This window comes from Gekko japonicus, unplaced genomic scaffold (genome assembly GCF_001447785.1).
Source record: "Gekko japonicus isolate JY-2015 unplaced genomic scaffold, Gekko_japonicus_V1.1 scaffold222, whole genome shotgun sequence".
NCBI lineage: Eukaryota > Metazoa > Chordata > Lepidosauria > Squamata > Gekkonidae > Gekko > Gekko japonicus.
In genome coordinates, this window is record NW_015167063.1 from 1179002 (window position 1) to 1193563 (window position 14562).

General features: G+C 44.6%; 1 protein-coding gene across 1 annotated transcript in view; it reads left to right on the forward strand.

Annotated features, from left to right (window-relative positions):
* SH3TC2 (SH3 domain and tetratricopeptide repeats 2) overlaps positions 1–14562 on the forward strand; it is an 82010-nt gene that overhangs the window by 61099 nt on the left and 6349 nt on the right. The window contains exons 14-16 of the mRNA XM_015412636.1: positions 8129–8279; positions 8794–8916; positions 11081–11231. Coding sequence (XP_015268122.1) covers positions 8129–8279; positions 8794–8916; positions 11081–11231 — 425 coding nt within the window. The remainder of the gene's footprint in view (positions 1–8128; positions 8280–8793; positions 8917–11080; positions 11232–14562) is intronic.

The window sequence follows — 14562 nt, forward strand, 5'->3', positions numbered from 1 at the left end:
TGGACTTGTGATAAAGCAAAAAGCTTTTGGACGGAGGTCCATTCAGAGATGGAAAAAATTGTGAAATGTAAATTTAAGAAAGAACTTGAAATATTCCTTTTGGGTCTTAAAATGGAAGAAGTTAATATTACAAAAATAATTTTGATGTGGTATATGATTACAACTGCTAGAATGACATATGCTCAATGCTGGAAGCAGAAAAGAACTCCCAAAATTGGAGAGTGGATAAAAAAACTACTCTTTATGGTTGAAATGGACAAAATGACAAGACAACTTAAAAATCTGGAGGCAGAAGAATTTTTTGCAGACTGGAAGGACTTTAAAGAATATTTAGAGAAATATTGGGATGTAAAGAACAACTTACTTTGCTTTGATAACTATTGAAAAAAGAATGCTATTAGAAGAAGTGTAAATATATAAGAACAACAGTTGAAAGATGTGTTACCTGTAGAAATTGAGTAACAAGTAAGGGAGAAAGGAAGAAAATTTAAGATTTGCGCTGGAGGTTGGAGCACTGTGGGAAGTCAAAAGGGGTGGGGAATTAGGAGAAGAAGGATGTATAACAGTTTGTAATGTGATATATGTTTGAACTATTAATATATCCTAATAAATTGTTTTTCCAAAAAAAGAGGAAGGGACAGTCAGAGACAAGATCCGCAAGTAAAGCTGAGATTGTATCAAGGCAACCAGTAAGATCAATGAAGGGCAGTAAATTAGCACACAAATGTGAGGATAAAGCTTAAGTCTGGCGGCACCCCCAAGACCAACCAAGCTCAACCCTGGGTACATGCAAGAACAGAGAGACTTTGCATGTGTAGATGCACACTTCTTCAAATACATTGAAACAGATTACATATCTACACTTCAAATATTACATACAGGTGGTGTGGTTTAGTTGCCAGGAAGAGCTAATTAGAGTCAAGATGCATAAGTAACTGAGCAATAAATACAGCTAAGATTGGAATAACACATTTGGTACAAAATGTAAATAGCAGCAGATTGGCATAAAGATAATAAAGGAGTTAATAACAAATGTGAGAACTAAGTTTGAGTCCAGTGGCACTTTTAGGACCTGATGGCTGCCCCCCCCCATCTTCCTATATGTAGGGCTTAGGGTTGCCAAGTCACAGCGGGGGATTGTAGGTCTTCACAGAATCCTTGCCATGGGGACAGCGAGACGCATTGCACCTGCTGTCGCCAGGATCTGATGCTACGCGTCACTCTGGCAACAGGGCTCCAAACAGCCCCGTTGCCAGAGTGACGCATAGCGTCATGTCCTGGCAATGGCGGTGCAACGCGTCTCGCCATCCCCGCGGCAAGGATTCTGCAAAGACATGCAGATCCCCCGCCGCGATTTGGCGAGATTTGGCAGGCCTAGTAGGGCTTGAGGAAATTCTGTTTCACTGTATCTGAGGAAGTGTGCTTGCACATGAAAGCTTATACCTTGAATAAAACTTTGTTGGTCTTAAAGGTGCCACTGGACTCTAGCTCCAGGTTGGTGCGACTGTGCTGAGCTGGCATTAAGACCTAAGAGTTTCTGAACTTGGAGACAATTATTACACTTCTCTAAGGCAAAAATGGAATGCAGTTCTCCTCCAAAATGGGTGATAATAACCATTGTCCAAAGGGAACCTGGGGGGAGTAACTAACCCTGGCTGCGATCAGACGTGCCATTTGGTGCAGAGGGAAAGTGAGCCTATTTCCCCCAGTGGAAATTGACATGGCATTGTGTGAGCACACTTCCTTTGTAGCTGTGGGCTCAGCCCATCACTACGTGATCAGATGGCACGTGTGGGGCAAGTGATTTTTTTCCTTTTGTTGCCCATGCACTTAAACAAGGATTCTCACCTCCACATGGAGGGTTCCCCATGGAGTATATGGTTATGCACATACTGCTAAGTGAGGGGGGGAAATGGCACCAAGTAGGGATGGAATCAGCAGACCATCCGGATGGGTTGAGTGAGTGCTTGAGTGATCGGACGGGGGAAAGTCTGTCTGTGGCCCATTGGCAAGCATTAGGACTGGACTTTCCCCAGTGTCTTTTAACTCCACTTACATGGTGGGGCAGCATGGAGTGTCAACAGCTGCAGGAATTTTCCCAGATGTTGCTATCTGCTCATGCCCTTTAGATCTGTCAGGCATTCGCAGCTGAGTCAGATCTAAAAGCACATCTGACCTTGTCCCCTGACTCAATCTGTTTCTAGGAAACTGATTTTATTTACTATGCTAATTTAAGAACCACCCATATTTACAAAACCTTCTTAGTTATATGGAAAATAGCAATAATTCATTGGATATGTCTTTTAAAATATTACAGCTGTGGTTCCTTGATAAGACTGAAAGAGTTTAGACTTGCAGAGGTTATCTCTCTAAAGATATAGATGGTCCATTAACATAAAGGAAATGTGAATGTTTTTATGAAGATCAATCCTTCATTTCTGACACTGCCTTTAAACAAGAGATTTCTAAACCAATGGATTACATCGGAATTTCCAAAGAGTGATACTCAACGTATGTGATTCAGCTTGCCCTTATGGTGCCAAACTGGATTTATAGAGGACTTTCCTTCTGAAAATGGATTAAAAGGACCTTTTCTACCAGAGCATGGGAGTTTAAAGATAAGCTCTCAACCAGGGCTCATTTCCAGCCGGAACGTGCAGAAACGCCATTCTGGCAGTAACGAGCCCAGGAATGGCAAGCCCCGCCCCCAGCAGCCCTCCCCCCCCCACCCCCGGTCTGCCTGCCAAGGCAGGCAAGTGGGGAAGGCCCTTGAAGAAGCAGGGAGGCATTTAAATGCCTCTCCATGCCTTCCCTGCCTCGCCTGCAAGCAGCAGCCAGCCAGGGCACCCACTGGCTCCGCCGCCTGCCACAGCTGTGGCTCCCGCTGCCACCCCACTGCAAACTTGCACAGCCCACTTCTCAGCCATACTTGGCCGGTGCCTGTTGCTCCTCTTGCCCCTATCGCTCACTGCGCCTCCCTAGCCAGGCTGCTACTTCTTGCCTTCCCCTTCTCTGGCCAGCTCAAACTGGAGACTCATGAAGGGAAGGTGGGGAGGAGGAGGAGGAGAAGGCAGCGGCGGACATGGAGGGGCCACCCTGGCAGCACCTTCACTCCACCGCCAGCTAGCCAGGCAAAGCACGCAGCAGCTCCGGCTGCTCTCAGTCCTCCTGCCACTCTCACAGCTGCCTTTTCTTCTTCCTCCACCACCGCTGCCGCCTGACCATTTGCAGCAATCCCTCAAGCCCCTCTCTCCCTCAAACTGGTTTCCAGGTGCCCCACAGTCTGCCTTTCACCAGAAGGGGGGAGCCTTGAAACCAACGCCTAGGTTGCCTGCATAAGGGACCATCACCCAACATCACTTCTCACTTCCAAGTGCAGGAGGTGGCGGCAGTCGCCCGAAACTCCCCCTCCTTTCCTCCCAGCAACTTTTCCAGGACACAACGTGAGGAGAGAGTGGGGGGGGGGAGGGGGAGAGGATGGCTGTGAAGGAGGCTGCAACTGATGGGCTTTGCCTTACTAGAAGAAAGGGAAACCTTGGGAGGAGAATAGCCCCATATGGTGTGAACGGTTAATGAATGGAATCGAGCCGACGATTGCTTGTCGGTTTTACGTGGTTTATTTATTTATTTATTTTTGCAGCTACCACTAATAATACTTTTCAAAAAGAAGGCGGGAGAAGTCTTAAGTCCAGGGCTTGTGAGTTCACATTTAGAGTTTGTAATGAATAGTTTTTCATTGGAGGGGGGAGGAACCCGAAAACTTTATTTGAAGTGATTGTAATCTGATGCAGAAAAACCCTTTGAGGCTTCTTCTTCTTGGCACTTGTTTTATTGCTCTCTTCCCATCTGCACTCCCCCACCCCACCCCGGTGACGCATTATGTCACAATTCTCTATTAATTTTAGCTTCTTCCCAGAAATTAAAATTTGAACAAGAGCTCGCCCCCCCCCCTTCCAGCCTGCATTTCTGGAGGAACTGAAGTCAGCTTCAGAAATATAAGAGAGCAAATAGTACGAGGAACCGAAGACTAAACAAGAAGCAACTTTTAAAGCAAGGGGCCTAAACTCACTTGCTTGGCAGGGTGTGAGTCCCATTTTGCAGTGGATTTACTTTCGAGTACACATGCAGGAGATCTGGCTGCAGCACAGTGCAATCTGTTCAAAGTAGACACTTTACTAGATTTTTACCCCAGAGGTAACAACTTGGTTAGGCGATTGCAATGTTGTTGTGACTGCTGGTTTAGCATCTTGTGTGCTTCAGTGCCTTCCAGTGGGGTGGGGCAGGAAAACAGGACATTTGTCTGTCACCATAGATTTAGAGATGTTCTTTGCATTTTTTAATCAAAACACATAGTTTTCCTAGAATTGTGGAACTGGATTGTGGGTCCATATGGCAAATATCTCATATGTACTCCTTAGGTTAGAGAAGAGTGGGATATAAAAACCAACTCTTCCATTTTCTTCTTCCATTTAAAATACCAAATAAAAGACAGATTTTCGGCAACAGTCATACCTCTCCCCTTTGATAGAAAAGAATGAGCAACATTTGCAAATCTTCTTCCATAATAAGCAACCATTAGGAAAGAGTCATTACTCTTCTGTTGTATACAAAGGGAAACATGCTTTGCTTTCTTTTTAAAGTCCTTTTTTCTGCTTTAGCTAAATATCATTGATATCTCTGCATTAAAATAATCTATTTTGTGATCAGGATTATTCTCTCTCTCTCTTTCCCAAAATTAGAACAAATCAGAAAGGAGGGTAGGTGTGCCAGCTCTGAGTTGGGAAATACCTGGAGATTTTGGGGGTGGAGCCTGAGCGGTGGGCGTTGCCTTCTGACATACTTCCGGTGATGTCAGGGTGTGTGGCATATGCAAATGAGTTATAATAATGAGTTACACTAATAAGCTCCTGCACCTCTTTTTCTATTAAATGACCCCTGCTCTCAACAATACCTCTTCAATTATAATTGTCTAGGACACAGCGTTAATTCTGATTCTGTATGAGAGGGCATTTCTTTGTGTTCAGTAACCACTGTTAATCTGGTACATTGTCAGTTTGCATGGTTTGCCATACATCTTTATTTGTTTTGACGTGCCTTCCAGTGCTTCATATTAGTTACACATCCTGTGCACCTGCAGAGATATTCTGTGAGGATCAAGCTCTCCTTATGAATGAGCTCTGCTTAGAATGGTTTGGCTTCTTGTATCTTCAATGCCTTTTAATGGCTCTGGCAAAAATTGCACATCTCTATTCTATCCCCCCATGTCAGTACAGGTTACTATGAAGAATGATAAAGAAGTTGCACTGGGATCCAGGGAAGGCATTATCTTCTTGCCTCCAGCCTTCGTGTATGAACGATTTCGTATGGTGTCTGCCTTGTACTACTTCAGACTGCAAAGGGAAGCTCACAGAACTGAATGGTCCTCCACAGGAAAAAAATATATCCTTCAAGTAGAAAACGTGATGCCAAGAAGAGTTCTTGACTAGCCTTTCCCAACATGCATATTCTGCAAGGATATATTTAGTGGAACATTAAGTTATATGAGTGTCCATCTGCAGTCTGAAGCGGCACAGAACTTGCACAGGTTTATCACCTCAATGAGAACTAGGACACAGTGTAATTTTTAAAATATGACAAGTTTCAGGATAGCCACGTTAGTCCACTGTAAAAAAATGAGAACCATGGCATCTCAAAGAGTAGTGATTAAATAAATAAAAGAAATATATTTATAGATAGCCTTTCTGGACCAGGGCTCACTTCATCAGTTATATGAAGTAGCTGACTAAATCAGATTATAGAGAGAAGAAAATAAAAAAGAGAGAGAGAAACCCCTGTGCACAGTTTACCAATTTACCTTACCTATTTGATAACTGCTTCTTATAATAGATGATACAGGTTCTGTCCCATGAGAGTTTATGCCAAAATAAATGTAATAGGTTTTGAGGTGCTGCTGGACTGAGGTATTATTTATCTTTTCAGTTCAAATGCAAAATATGTCTTAAGTCCAGCAGTGCAAGTCTGATGTGCCTTTTGACACCGCTTCAACAGCAAGTGTATACAGTACTGTCAAATAGGGCTGCCAAACAGCCCCGTTGCCAGAGCGACGCGTAGCATCACATCCTGGCGATGCCGGTGCAATGCATATCACTGTCCCCCCCATGAAAGGGATCCTGTGACAACGCATGGATCCCCCACCGTGGCTTGGCAGCCCTACTGTCAAATCATAAGGCAGAAAAGCCCCACATGTTGATCTTCCTATTTATTCACCTGAATTTTTCAACTGCCTTTTATATACATGGCTGTAGTAACCAGGGGCTATTTTATTTTTTTAGTTGTTTATCGTTTGTAGTTCCTTGCAGAAGGCAGTGCTTAGCTTACATTCTAGAGCTGGAGCAGTGCTAATAAGGCCACCTGTAGACCATTAGCTCATGGTTGCCTAGCACTGACTCTGTGAAGACTTGTTGGGGTTTTTTAATGACCTTGGACAGCTGAGGCTGGTTGGGCTTCCCATGCAATGGCCGAGCATGTGAATCTCAATCAGCTCCACCTTCAATTACCTCTGCCCAATATTCATTTACATGTCAGACTCTCTGACCAGGATCGGGCTCAGGTGAATCTGGTTGCAAGGTCCAATTAGTGCCTGTGACCAGGTATTCCAAGAGGAGGTTAAAAATAAAGGCTTTTCTTTGTCAAACGTTAGACCTGGAGCTGGGTATGCTACTGGGTGCTAATGTTTTTCCATTAGTGTGAAACCCTGAACCTCTGCTAGAGGAATTGAGATTTGTGATCTGCCTTGCTGGACTGCTGAAAGCAGATTGTTTCTTTATGCTGCAAGAAATGCTATGGACACTGGGTGAAGTGGGTCTTCTCATGCATGGGTCAATGAAAATGTGAAAAGGTGACTGGGCTTAATAAATGCATGCTGCCCCAAACTCTTTGGAGGAAGGATGAGAGATGAACATGCTAAAGCAAATAGGTAGGCATGAATCTCTGGCACATCCTGGTTATCTGGGAAAACTGATGTTAGGTAGCAAGATATCCCCAGGGGCCAAAAGAAATGGTACAGTCAGTTACCCATATAGCACTTGCAACTTGCCTGTGTTTTGCTTGCAACAACTAGCTGCGTCATGTCAGTAATCTGGATGCTGTTCTCCCCATGCAAAGGCAAAATCAGAATATGCTCAGAGGAAAGGAATGTAAGCAGCAGATGCCTGTTGTGTGAGCATCCTTGTTCAGGCATCCCAGTGTCTGAATGAAAACAACAGCTTTCTTCACTAGCTTTGAAGGCCAAGCAGCCAAACAAACAGCAGGATATTCCAGTGCTTTGGTTGGCAGAATGGCTATAGTCTATTCAATTAAGTCCACATGACTTTGCTGTAGTCCTCAATTGCCCACAAGGAGTACTACTTGTTGGCAGAGTAATTAACACAACAACGGTGCACAGCCTACTTTAAGTGTAGATAAAGGTTTATTTAGGAATTAACATACTTGATAGGAAAGAGGAGAGACAGAGATTGCTAATTACATCTCTAGCTGAGAGAGAGAGAGAGAAAGAGAGAGAGAGAGAGTGGAACTTCCAAGAAGGGGGAAATTGCCCTAAGAGTAGTAATCTGGAGACAGACAAGGAATGACATTTAACAGGAGAGAAGGTGCTGATCTCACGATCCTATTTAATTGTCTTCTTGCTGCCCCCTACAGGGTCTTCTCTTCTCCTTTGTACACCAGACATTGCCTTTTCCAACACTACTAAGGCTCCACCTTTGAATCTATTATTAATTCCTGCATCCCACCCCACCACATATAGAGACTACTAAAGGTGGTGAACTGGTGGTATTCAGTGCAGGGAGATGGAGAGCATAATTTCCACAACATTCATTTTGACTTGCCTTCAGTCTTATGCTGTAATACCCTTCAAATAATAGGTGATCACAGCATGAATGACCCATACTACCTGTTTTACAAGGGTTTTTCCTTTAGAATTAGAGGGGAATGAAAGCATTTTTGCTTGCACATAGGATGCCACAGACAGCAATGCGAGGAACGTTTTGCAGAGCTGCCCAGAAAGGGTTTGGTTTGATGCAGGAGCTCCAGAGTTTCTTTGTAATAATAGTCCTTGTGAGCCCCATAGATCTCTGCAACGGGCGCTGGACTGTACCAAGCAGAGTCTGAGAATCTTCATCGATCTCGGGGAGACAGTCAAAACAGCACAGACCTGGCTGCAGGCGGGGAGGCTCTACTATCAAATGCAAGAGGACGAACTGGTGGAAATGTATTTGCAGGTAGCACAAGGCTCTGAAGATTTGTGGTATCTGTCAAGTGAATACTTCTTTGTGAGAGACCATTGTGAAGATGAGGTTTGAATCACCAATAAATAACAAACGGCCAAACCACGGGGGGGGGATTATCGTCTTGGTATGTTTGAAAAAAGAAATTTTCACTTATGCCCTGTACAGTGGTTGCTACACTGTGGGTGTTCAAGACTCACTGTCTAGTAGGAAATTTCCCTCCCACTTATACTTACTGACTTGGTCTTGGCTGAGGAACAGGCAATAAAAAGGAGGCACAATCCTTGTATCACATTAATCTACAGGTTTGTGCTCGGAGCTTGATGTATGCAGGAAATACGCAACTGCATTTTCCACATCTATAAAAGATCTCCCGAAGTGTGTTGTACTTTGTGGCATTTGCAGAATTTGAGTCTGCTTGCAGCATTTGGCAGTTTCAGTCAGGGCTTTGAATTTATTCCTGTGTGATGATATTGTCTGAGCTCTTCCTTGTCTGAACCCTTTGCAGGCAGCCATACAGACTGCACTGAAACCTGGAGAGCTGCATCTGGCCATGAACCTGTATGAAGAAGCTGGTGATGTCTTCTTCAATGGGATCCAGAACAGACAAAGCGCAGTGGAATATTACAGGGTACCAGTAGCAACAACTGCTGGCATCAGCCTATGCAGATTTCCATATTAAGATGTCACTTAACCATTAATGTCCTTGAAAGAGAGACTACAGAAATAGATTCAGAGGGCAAGAGAACAGCTAGCTTCAAGTCCAAGAGCCCCTTAGAGACCAACAAAAATTTCAGGGTGTGAGTTTGAGAGTCACAGTTCCCTTTGTCAGATACATATCTCACAAAGGGAGCTGTGACTCTCGAACTCATACCCTGATATGTATCTGACAAAGGGAACTTTGACTCTTGAAAGGTCAAACCCCCAAAATCTGATTGCTGTCTGAGGTGCTACTGGACTCGAATCTAGCTGTTCTATAGATATAGAGAGTGGGGAAGTTAGTGGACATTGTGACAGTGATATTAACATTAAATAAAACCTCTCAGACCCATGCCATCTGTGTTGAGGCACACTTTGCCACTGAGATACCCCACAATCAAGCAGGGGAAGGGGTTGTGACTCAGTGGAAGAGCATAGCTTTGCATGCAGAAGTTCCCAGTGATTCAGTCTCTGCAGTCACTAGTTAAAAGGAGTCCAGGTGACAAGTTATGGAAAAGACATTTCTCTTCTTCTGACCACAGACAGTTGTTGCCAATCAGAGTAGGCACAACTGCACTACATTTGCTTGTTTATTTATTTATTTACTGCATTTATATGCTGCGTTTCTCCTTGAAGGGGGCCCAAAGTGTCTCACAAAAATACTGGAATACAATAAAACAACAAAAGAAACTGGCCCAGGGCTGGTTCTGCTAGAGGAAGTTACCTAACACAGGCCCCAGGCTGAAAGCCCTGGGCTTAAGAGCCTGTGGGCCAAGATCCCTTTGGCTTGTGCCTTTGGTATTCCTAGTACTTCTTGCAAGAGAGGAAGATAAAACTTAGCCTGGATGGAATGCATCTGCTGCTGGCTTTCTGCCAACAATATCTTCCTGACAAAGTGAGGACCCCTGGGACCATGTTGATATAAGGCAGCTTCCTGTGTACATATGAAAGTTTTCTGTTTGTTTAGTATTTCACTTTTGCATGTCCAGTGGTTCCTTCAGTGACTTTTAACATTTATTCTATCTCCAAGGGTTATTCACAGATGTGTAATACTTCTGTATTCTTTGCAGAATACATTCCACACATGAAAGAGCATGTCCGTTGAAGTCAAATGGTGCGGGTGTCTTTGAGTTGCTCTCTAGCCTTCATTTTTATTCAGACTTGGATAGTTTCTATGGCTTTGTTCTGTTTGTGTGTGAAGTAGTGTTCTCTACACATCTGCAGGAGGAATGGCTTTCACTTTATCATCATGCTGCCCAGCAACTGTGATTTGCTGCTTGATTTAAAATAGATGTTGTGGTTCACCTTGGGAACTTGGGCAAGATACACTCCTACAGCACTTCTCACAGCTAGGTAAAAGGGATAGATTTCCTCAGATTAAAGACAATTTTTGATAGGGGCATTTTTGAAAACTTCTTTTAGATAAAACATTGATTAGTCCATCTATACCCCCATGTGCTTCAGTATTCTTCTCTTCTGGATTAAAAGGTGCAATTATGGGCTCTTCCGCATTCTGATTTTCATCACTCATTTGTCCCTGTTGCTTCAGGGTTTCCCCCTCCCCCAATGTGTTTTGCTTTCTCTAGTAGTCCCAGAGGGAGCAAAACACACGTGGAAAAGAGGAGGGGGGGGAATCCAAAGCAATAGGGACAAACGAGTGACAAAAATGAGAATGCGGAAGAGCCCTATATTGAGTCAGCATAAAGGCTTCTAGACAAAAACCAACTGGACAGAAGTACCAAGGTTACAAAGAACAACCACAACTACAAGAATATCTGCCTTTCTCTGCTTTCTGAGAGATTCAATTGATAGGTTAGAATAAGAAAATGAAGCCACATTTATGTACATTACCCTATAGCACCAAACTACCGAACCCAAGGCTTGTATGGCTTGTGAGTAAATGAGGATCTGGAGCCAAGCAACCATAGAAACAAAATTTCAGATGTATTGACTGAAGGGGAGACCAGGTCTTTTTTTCTTCTTGACTTTCCTTCTTGAAGAGCCCTTTCATAGCCAGCATGGTATGATGGCTGCAGTGGGATGGCTTGGTGGGAAACAATCAAGTAAATGTCCACATTGCTTCCTGTTTTGCCCAGGGAGGAGCCGTTCCTCTAGCAAGAAAGTTGAAAGCCACGCAGACTGAGTTGAGGGTGTTCCACAAGCTGACTGAGCTGCAGATTGAGCTCCAGAACTATGAGAAGGCTTTGGAATTTGCCACCTTAGCAGTCAGACTGAGTGTGGATGCAGGTAAGATATTGGCCAGGAACTGATGGTGCAGAAGTATCTGAAGCTGTATGGTAGAAAACATTGGGTGAAGCTTGTCAAGGGCAGGACAGTAGTTAATCCAGCAATTCTGAAATGACAACCATCCCTTATGAAGGGACTGTTATATATGGTTCTAGGAAAAAAGCCCACAGAAAAAACCCCACCGTCATAAATGCCCACGTGGAAATAAGCCCACACGGAAAAAAGCCCACACGGAAAAAATCCCATATACATAAAACCCCACATGGAAAAAAGCCCACACGCAAAAATGCCATGTAAAGTGCCATAGATATTTATAAATGTGGATAACCATTCATCTCCATTTATGACAATGAACAGGTATTGCCTGTATTCACGTGCAACAATTTGTGTTGTGATTTTATCAAGTATAATTAAATAATAATTTTCCTATGTTATTAGGTGACCTGCCTGTGCATTAGCCAGTGTTAGTTTGTTGTAAGTGAGGTTCCTCTGCAGTCCATTATATAGAGACCACACACCCGTGTTCCCTCTAAGCTGAGTTAGTGTGAGCTAGCTAGCTCACAGGTTTTTAGCCTCCAGCTTACAGATTTTTGTCTTAGCTCAGGAAGGATGGCTCCAGAGCAAACTGATTTATGCAGCAGCCAAATTGCTCACTCACAACTGTAATGCCAGTAGCTCACAAAGTAGAGTTTTTGCTCACAGGACTCCACACCTTAGAGGGAGTATTTTCACACACTGGGATAATTGCTGTGGAATAGGAAATTAAGAGCACTACAGGAGATGGTTGCCACTTCTGTTGCTATTTGTTATTTAATGTTGTCTTATGGTTTTGTTATCTTAAGCTAAGCTTCATAGATCTATGAGGCCTTAACTACTTCTACTATTTAGGAAAGAGAAAGAGGAGGAGGCAGTGGAAGTGGCAGCAGCAGGGCCGGCTCCAGGTTTTTTTGCACACTAGGCAAGGCTACCTTCTGGCGCCCCCACTCCCTGTGCACCCACCAATTTTCAAACATAAATGCATTTTAGAAAGAATAAAACCCACAAAATTTGAAATTGCTAATTTAAAATTGGTTTAATACGGTTTTATTCTGGTTTTAATGGCTTTTAAGATGTGTTTTTGTGCTCTGACCTTTAGGGGTTCGAAAGCCCACAATCCCAGTGTCTTTGCTCCTGATCTGGTTCTACAGTAACAATTAGCACAGTAATCCAATCAAGAAACATAAAAACTCCTGATCTGGTTCTACAGTAACAATTAGCACAGTAATACAATCAAGAAACATAAAAATACCAATGAACCAATAACAGGGCCATTAACAAAGCCAGGAGTTCCTGGCTTCCTCCAATGCCTGGAGTCTAAATAGGGTTGCCAACTCTGAGTTAGAAAATTCCTGGGGACTGGGATAGGGGGGGAGTTTGGGGAAGGCAGAGTTTGGGGAGGAGGCAGCTCAGCTGAGTCCAATGCATGCCCTTCCTCAAGGGGACCTGATCTCTGTAATGGGGGGAGCCTGGGGGGGAGTGTCTCCAGGTTCCACCTGCAGGCTGGCAACCCTAAGCCCTCCATTCTGGAAAGCTGCTCCTTGGCCGTGGGGCGCCGCCAGCTCCTCTTTCGTGTGCCCGACCCAGCCTTCACCACCTCCATTCCTGCTTTAAGGCCGGGGGTCAGTCCAGCAATCCTGCCTGGCCTGGCTCAGGGCCCTGCTTGGAGGTTGGCCAACAGGACTGGCTCTGGCGAGCTGGGGGTGGGGCAGCCACCAGGTATGGCCGGCTCAGGCAGATGGAAGAAGGCAGTGCAGGTAGAACTCAGGGCGGTGGTGGCGGGCAGAGTGCAGGAGCCCTGGTTTCCACTGGCCAGCGGAAAAAGGCAGCAGGCGGTGAAGGCAGGCATGCCAGGAGTCACTCCCCCACTGGCTGGCCAGAGGAGCAGGGATGAGAGGGCAGCCTGTGATTGTGAAGTGCCCCCGCCGGTGGCCACAGGCAGGGCTGGCTCCAGGCTGCTCCCCACTGTGCCTTTGGCTCCCCTTGGGCAACTGGGTCACCCTCCCAGAAAGGTGGGCAGTGGCCCGTGATTTACTACCCTGTTTAGGCAAGGGAGGGGAGGGGCGGCAGGCCGGGGGGCGCTCCCTCATAAGGGCCCACTCTAGGCCACTGCCTAAAAATTGTCTATGACAGCCTGGCCCTGGGCAGCAGCTGAGGTGGCTGGCTAACATAATTAACATAAGAAGAACCCTGCTGGATCACACCAGTCCCTGCAGTTGGGAGGGGCTGATCTTTTAGTTTCACAATGGGACCAGAGATATAAAAGGAGTAGCCTGGTGTGTTCCAGGCCTTTTATTATCCAGGCCCTGAAGAATGCAAGACTTTTTATGCAGGTAAGTTCGCTAAGGGGCAAAAATTAGATGCTGGGAAGATTTTAATTTAGTAAACCATGGTTTTTCAATTTTTTTTTCTTATTTATATGGTTGTGGGAAAACTAGAAAACAGTATGCCTGCAAAAAGGTCTTCAAAGCAGCCATGTTTTTTGTACTTATTTAGTTTTAATTCTGAGTGATCTCCAGCCCTCACCTGGAGACTGGCAACAATGGTTTCCCAGGAGAAAATGGCTGGTTTGGAGGGTGGAGTCTATGGCATTGTACCTGATCTGTATTGAAAACAGATCAGCCAATATCATAATGCCCCTATCAATGGTGCGACCTCATTTGGAATACTGTGTGCAATTCTGGTCACCACACCTTAAAAAGGATATTATAGCTTTGGAAAAAGTGCAGAAAAGGGCAACTTGAATGATAAAGGGGTTGGAACACTTTCCCTATGAGGAAAGGTTAAAGCGCTTAGAAATGCCCCTATCAATGGTGCGACCTCATTTGGAATACTGTGTGCAATTCTGGTCACCACACCTTAAAAAGGATATTATAGCTTTGGAAAAAGTGCAGAAAAGGGCAACTTGAATGATAAAGGGGTTGGAACACTTTCCCTATGAGGAAAGGTTAAGGCGCTTAGGGCTCTTTAGCTTGGAGAAACGACGACTGAGGGGTGACATGATTGAGGTTTATAAGATTATGTATGGGAAAGAGCAGGTCGAGAAAGAGGTACTTTTCTCCCTTTCTCACAATACAAGAACTCGTGGGCGCTCCATGAAATTGCGGAGCGGTCGGGTTAGAACGGATAAGAGGAAGTAATTCTTCACCCAAAGAGTGATGAACACTTGGAATTCACTGCCACAGGAAGTGGTGGCGGCTACAAGCATGGACGGCTTCAAAAGGGAATTAGATAAGCACAAGTGGAGACTCGCAAGAAACTTGCGGGATGGTTATCCTATTCCTCACGCCTTTGC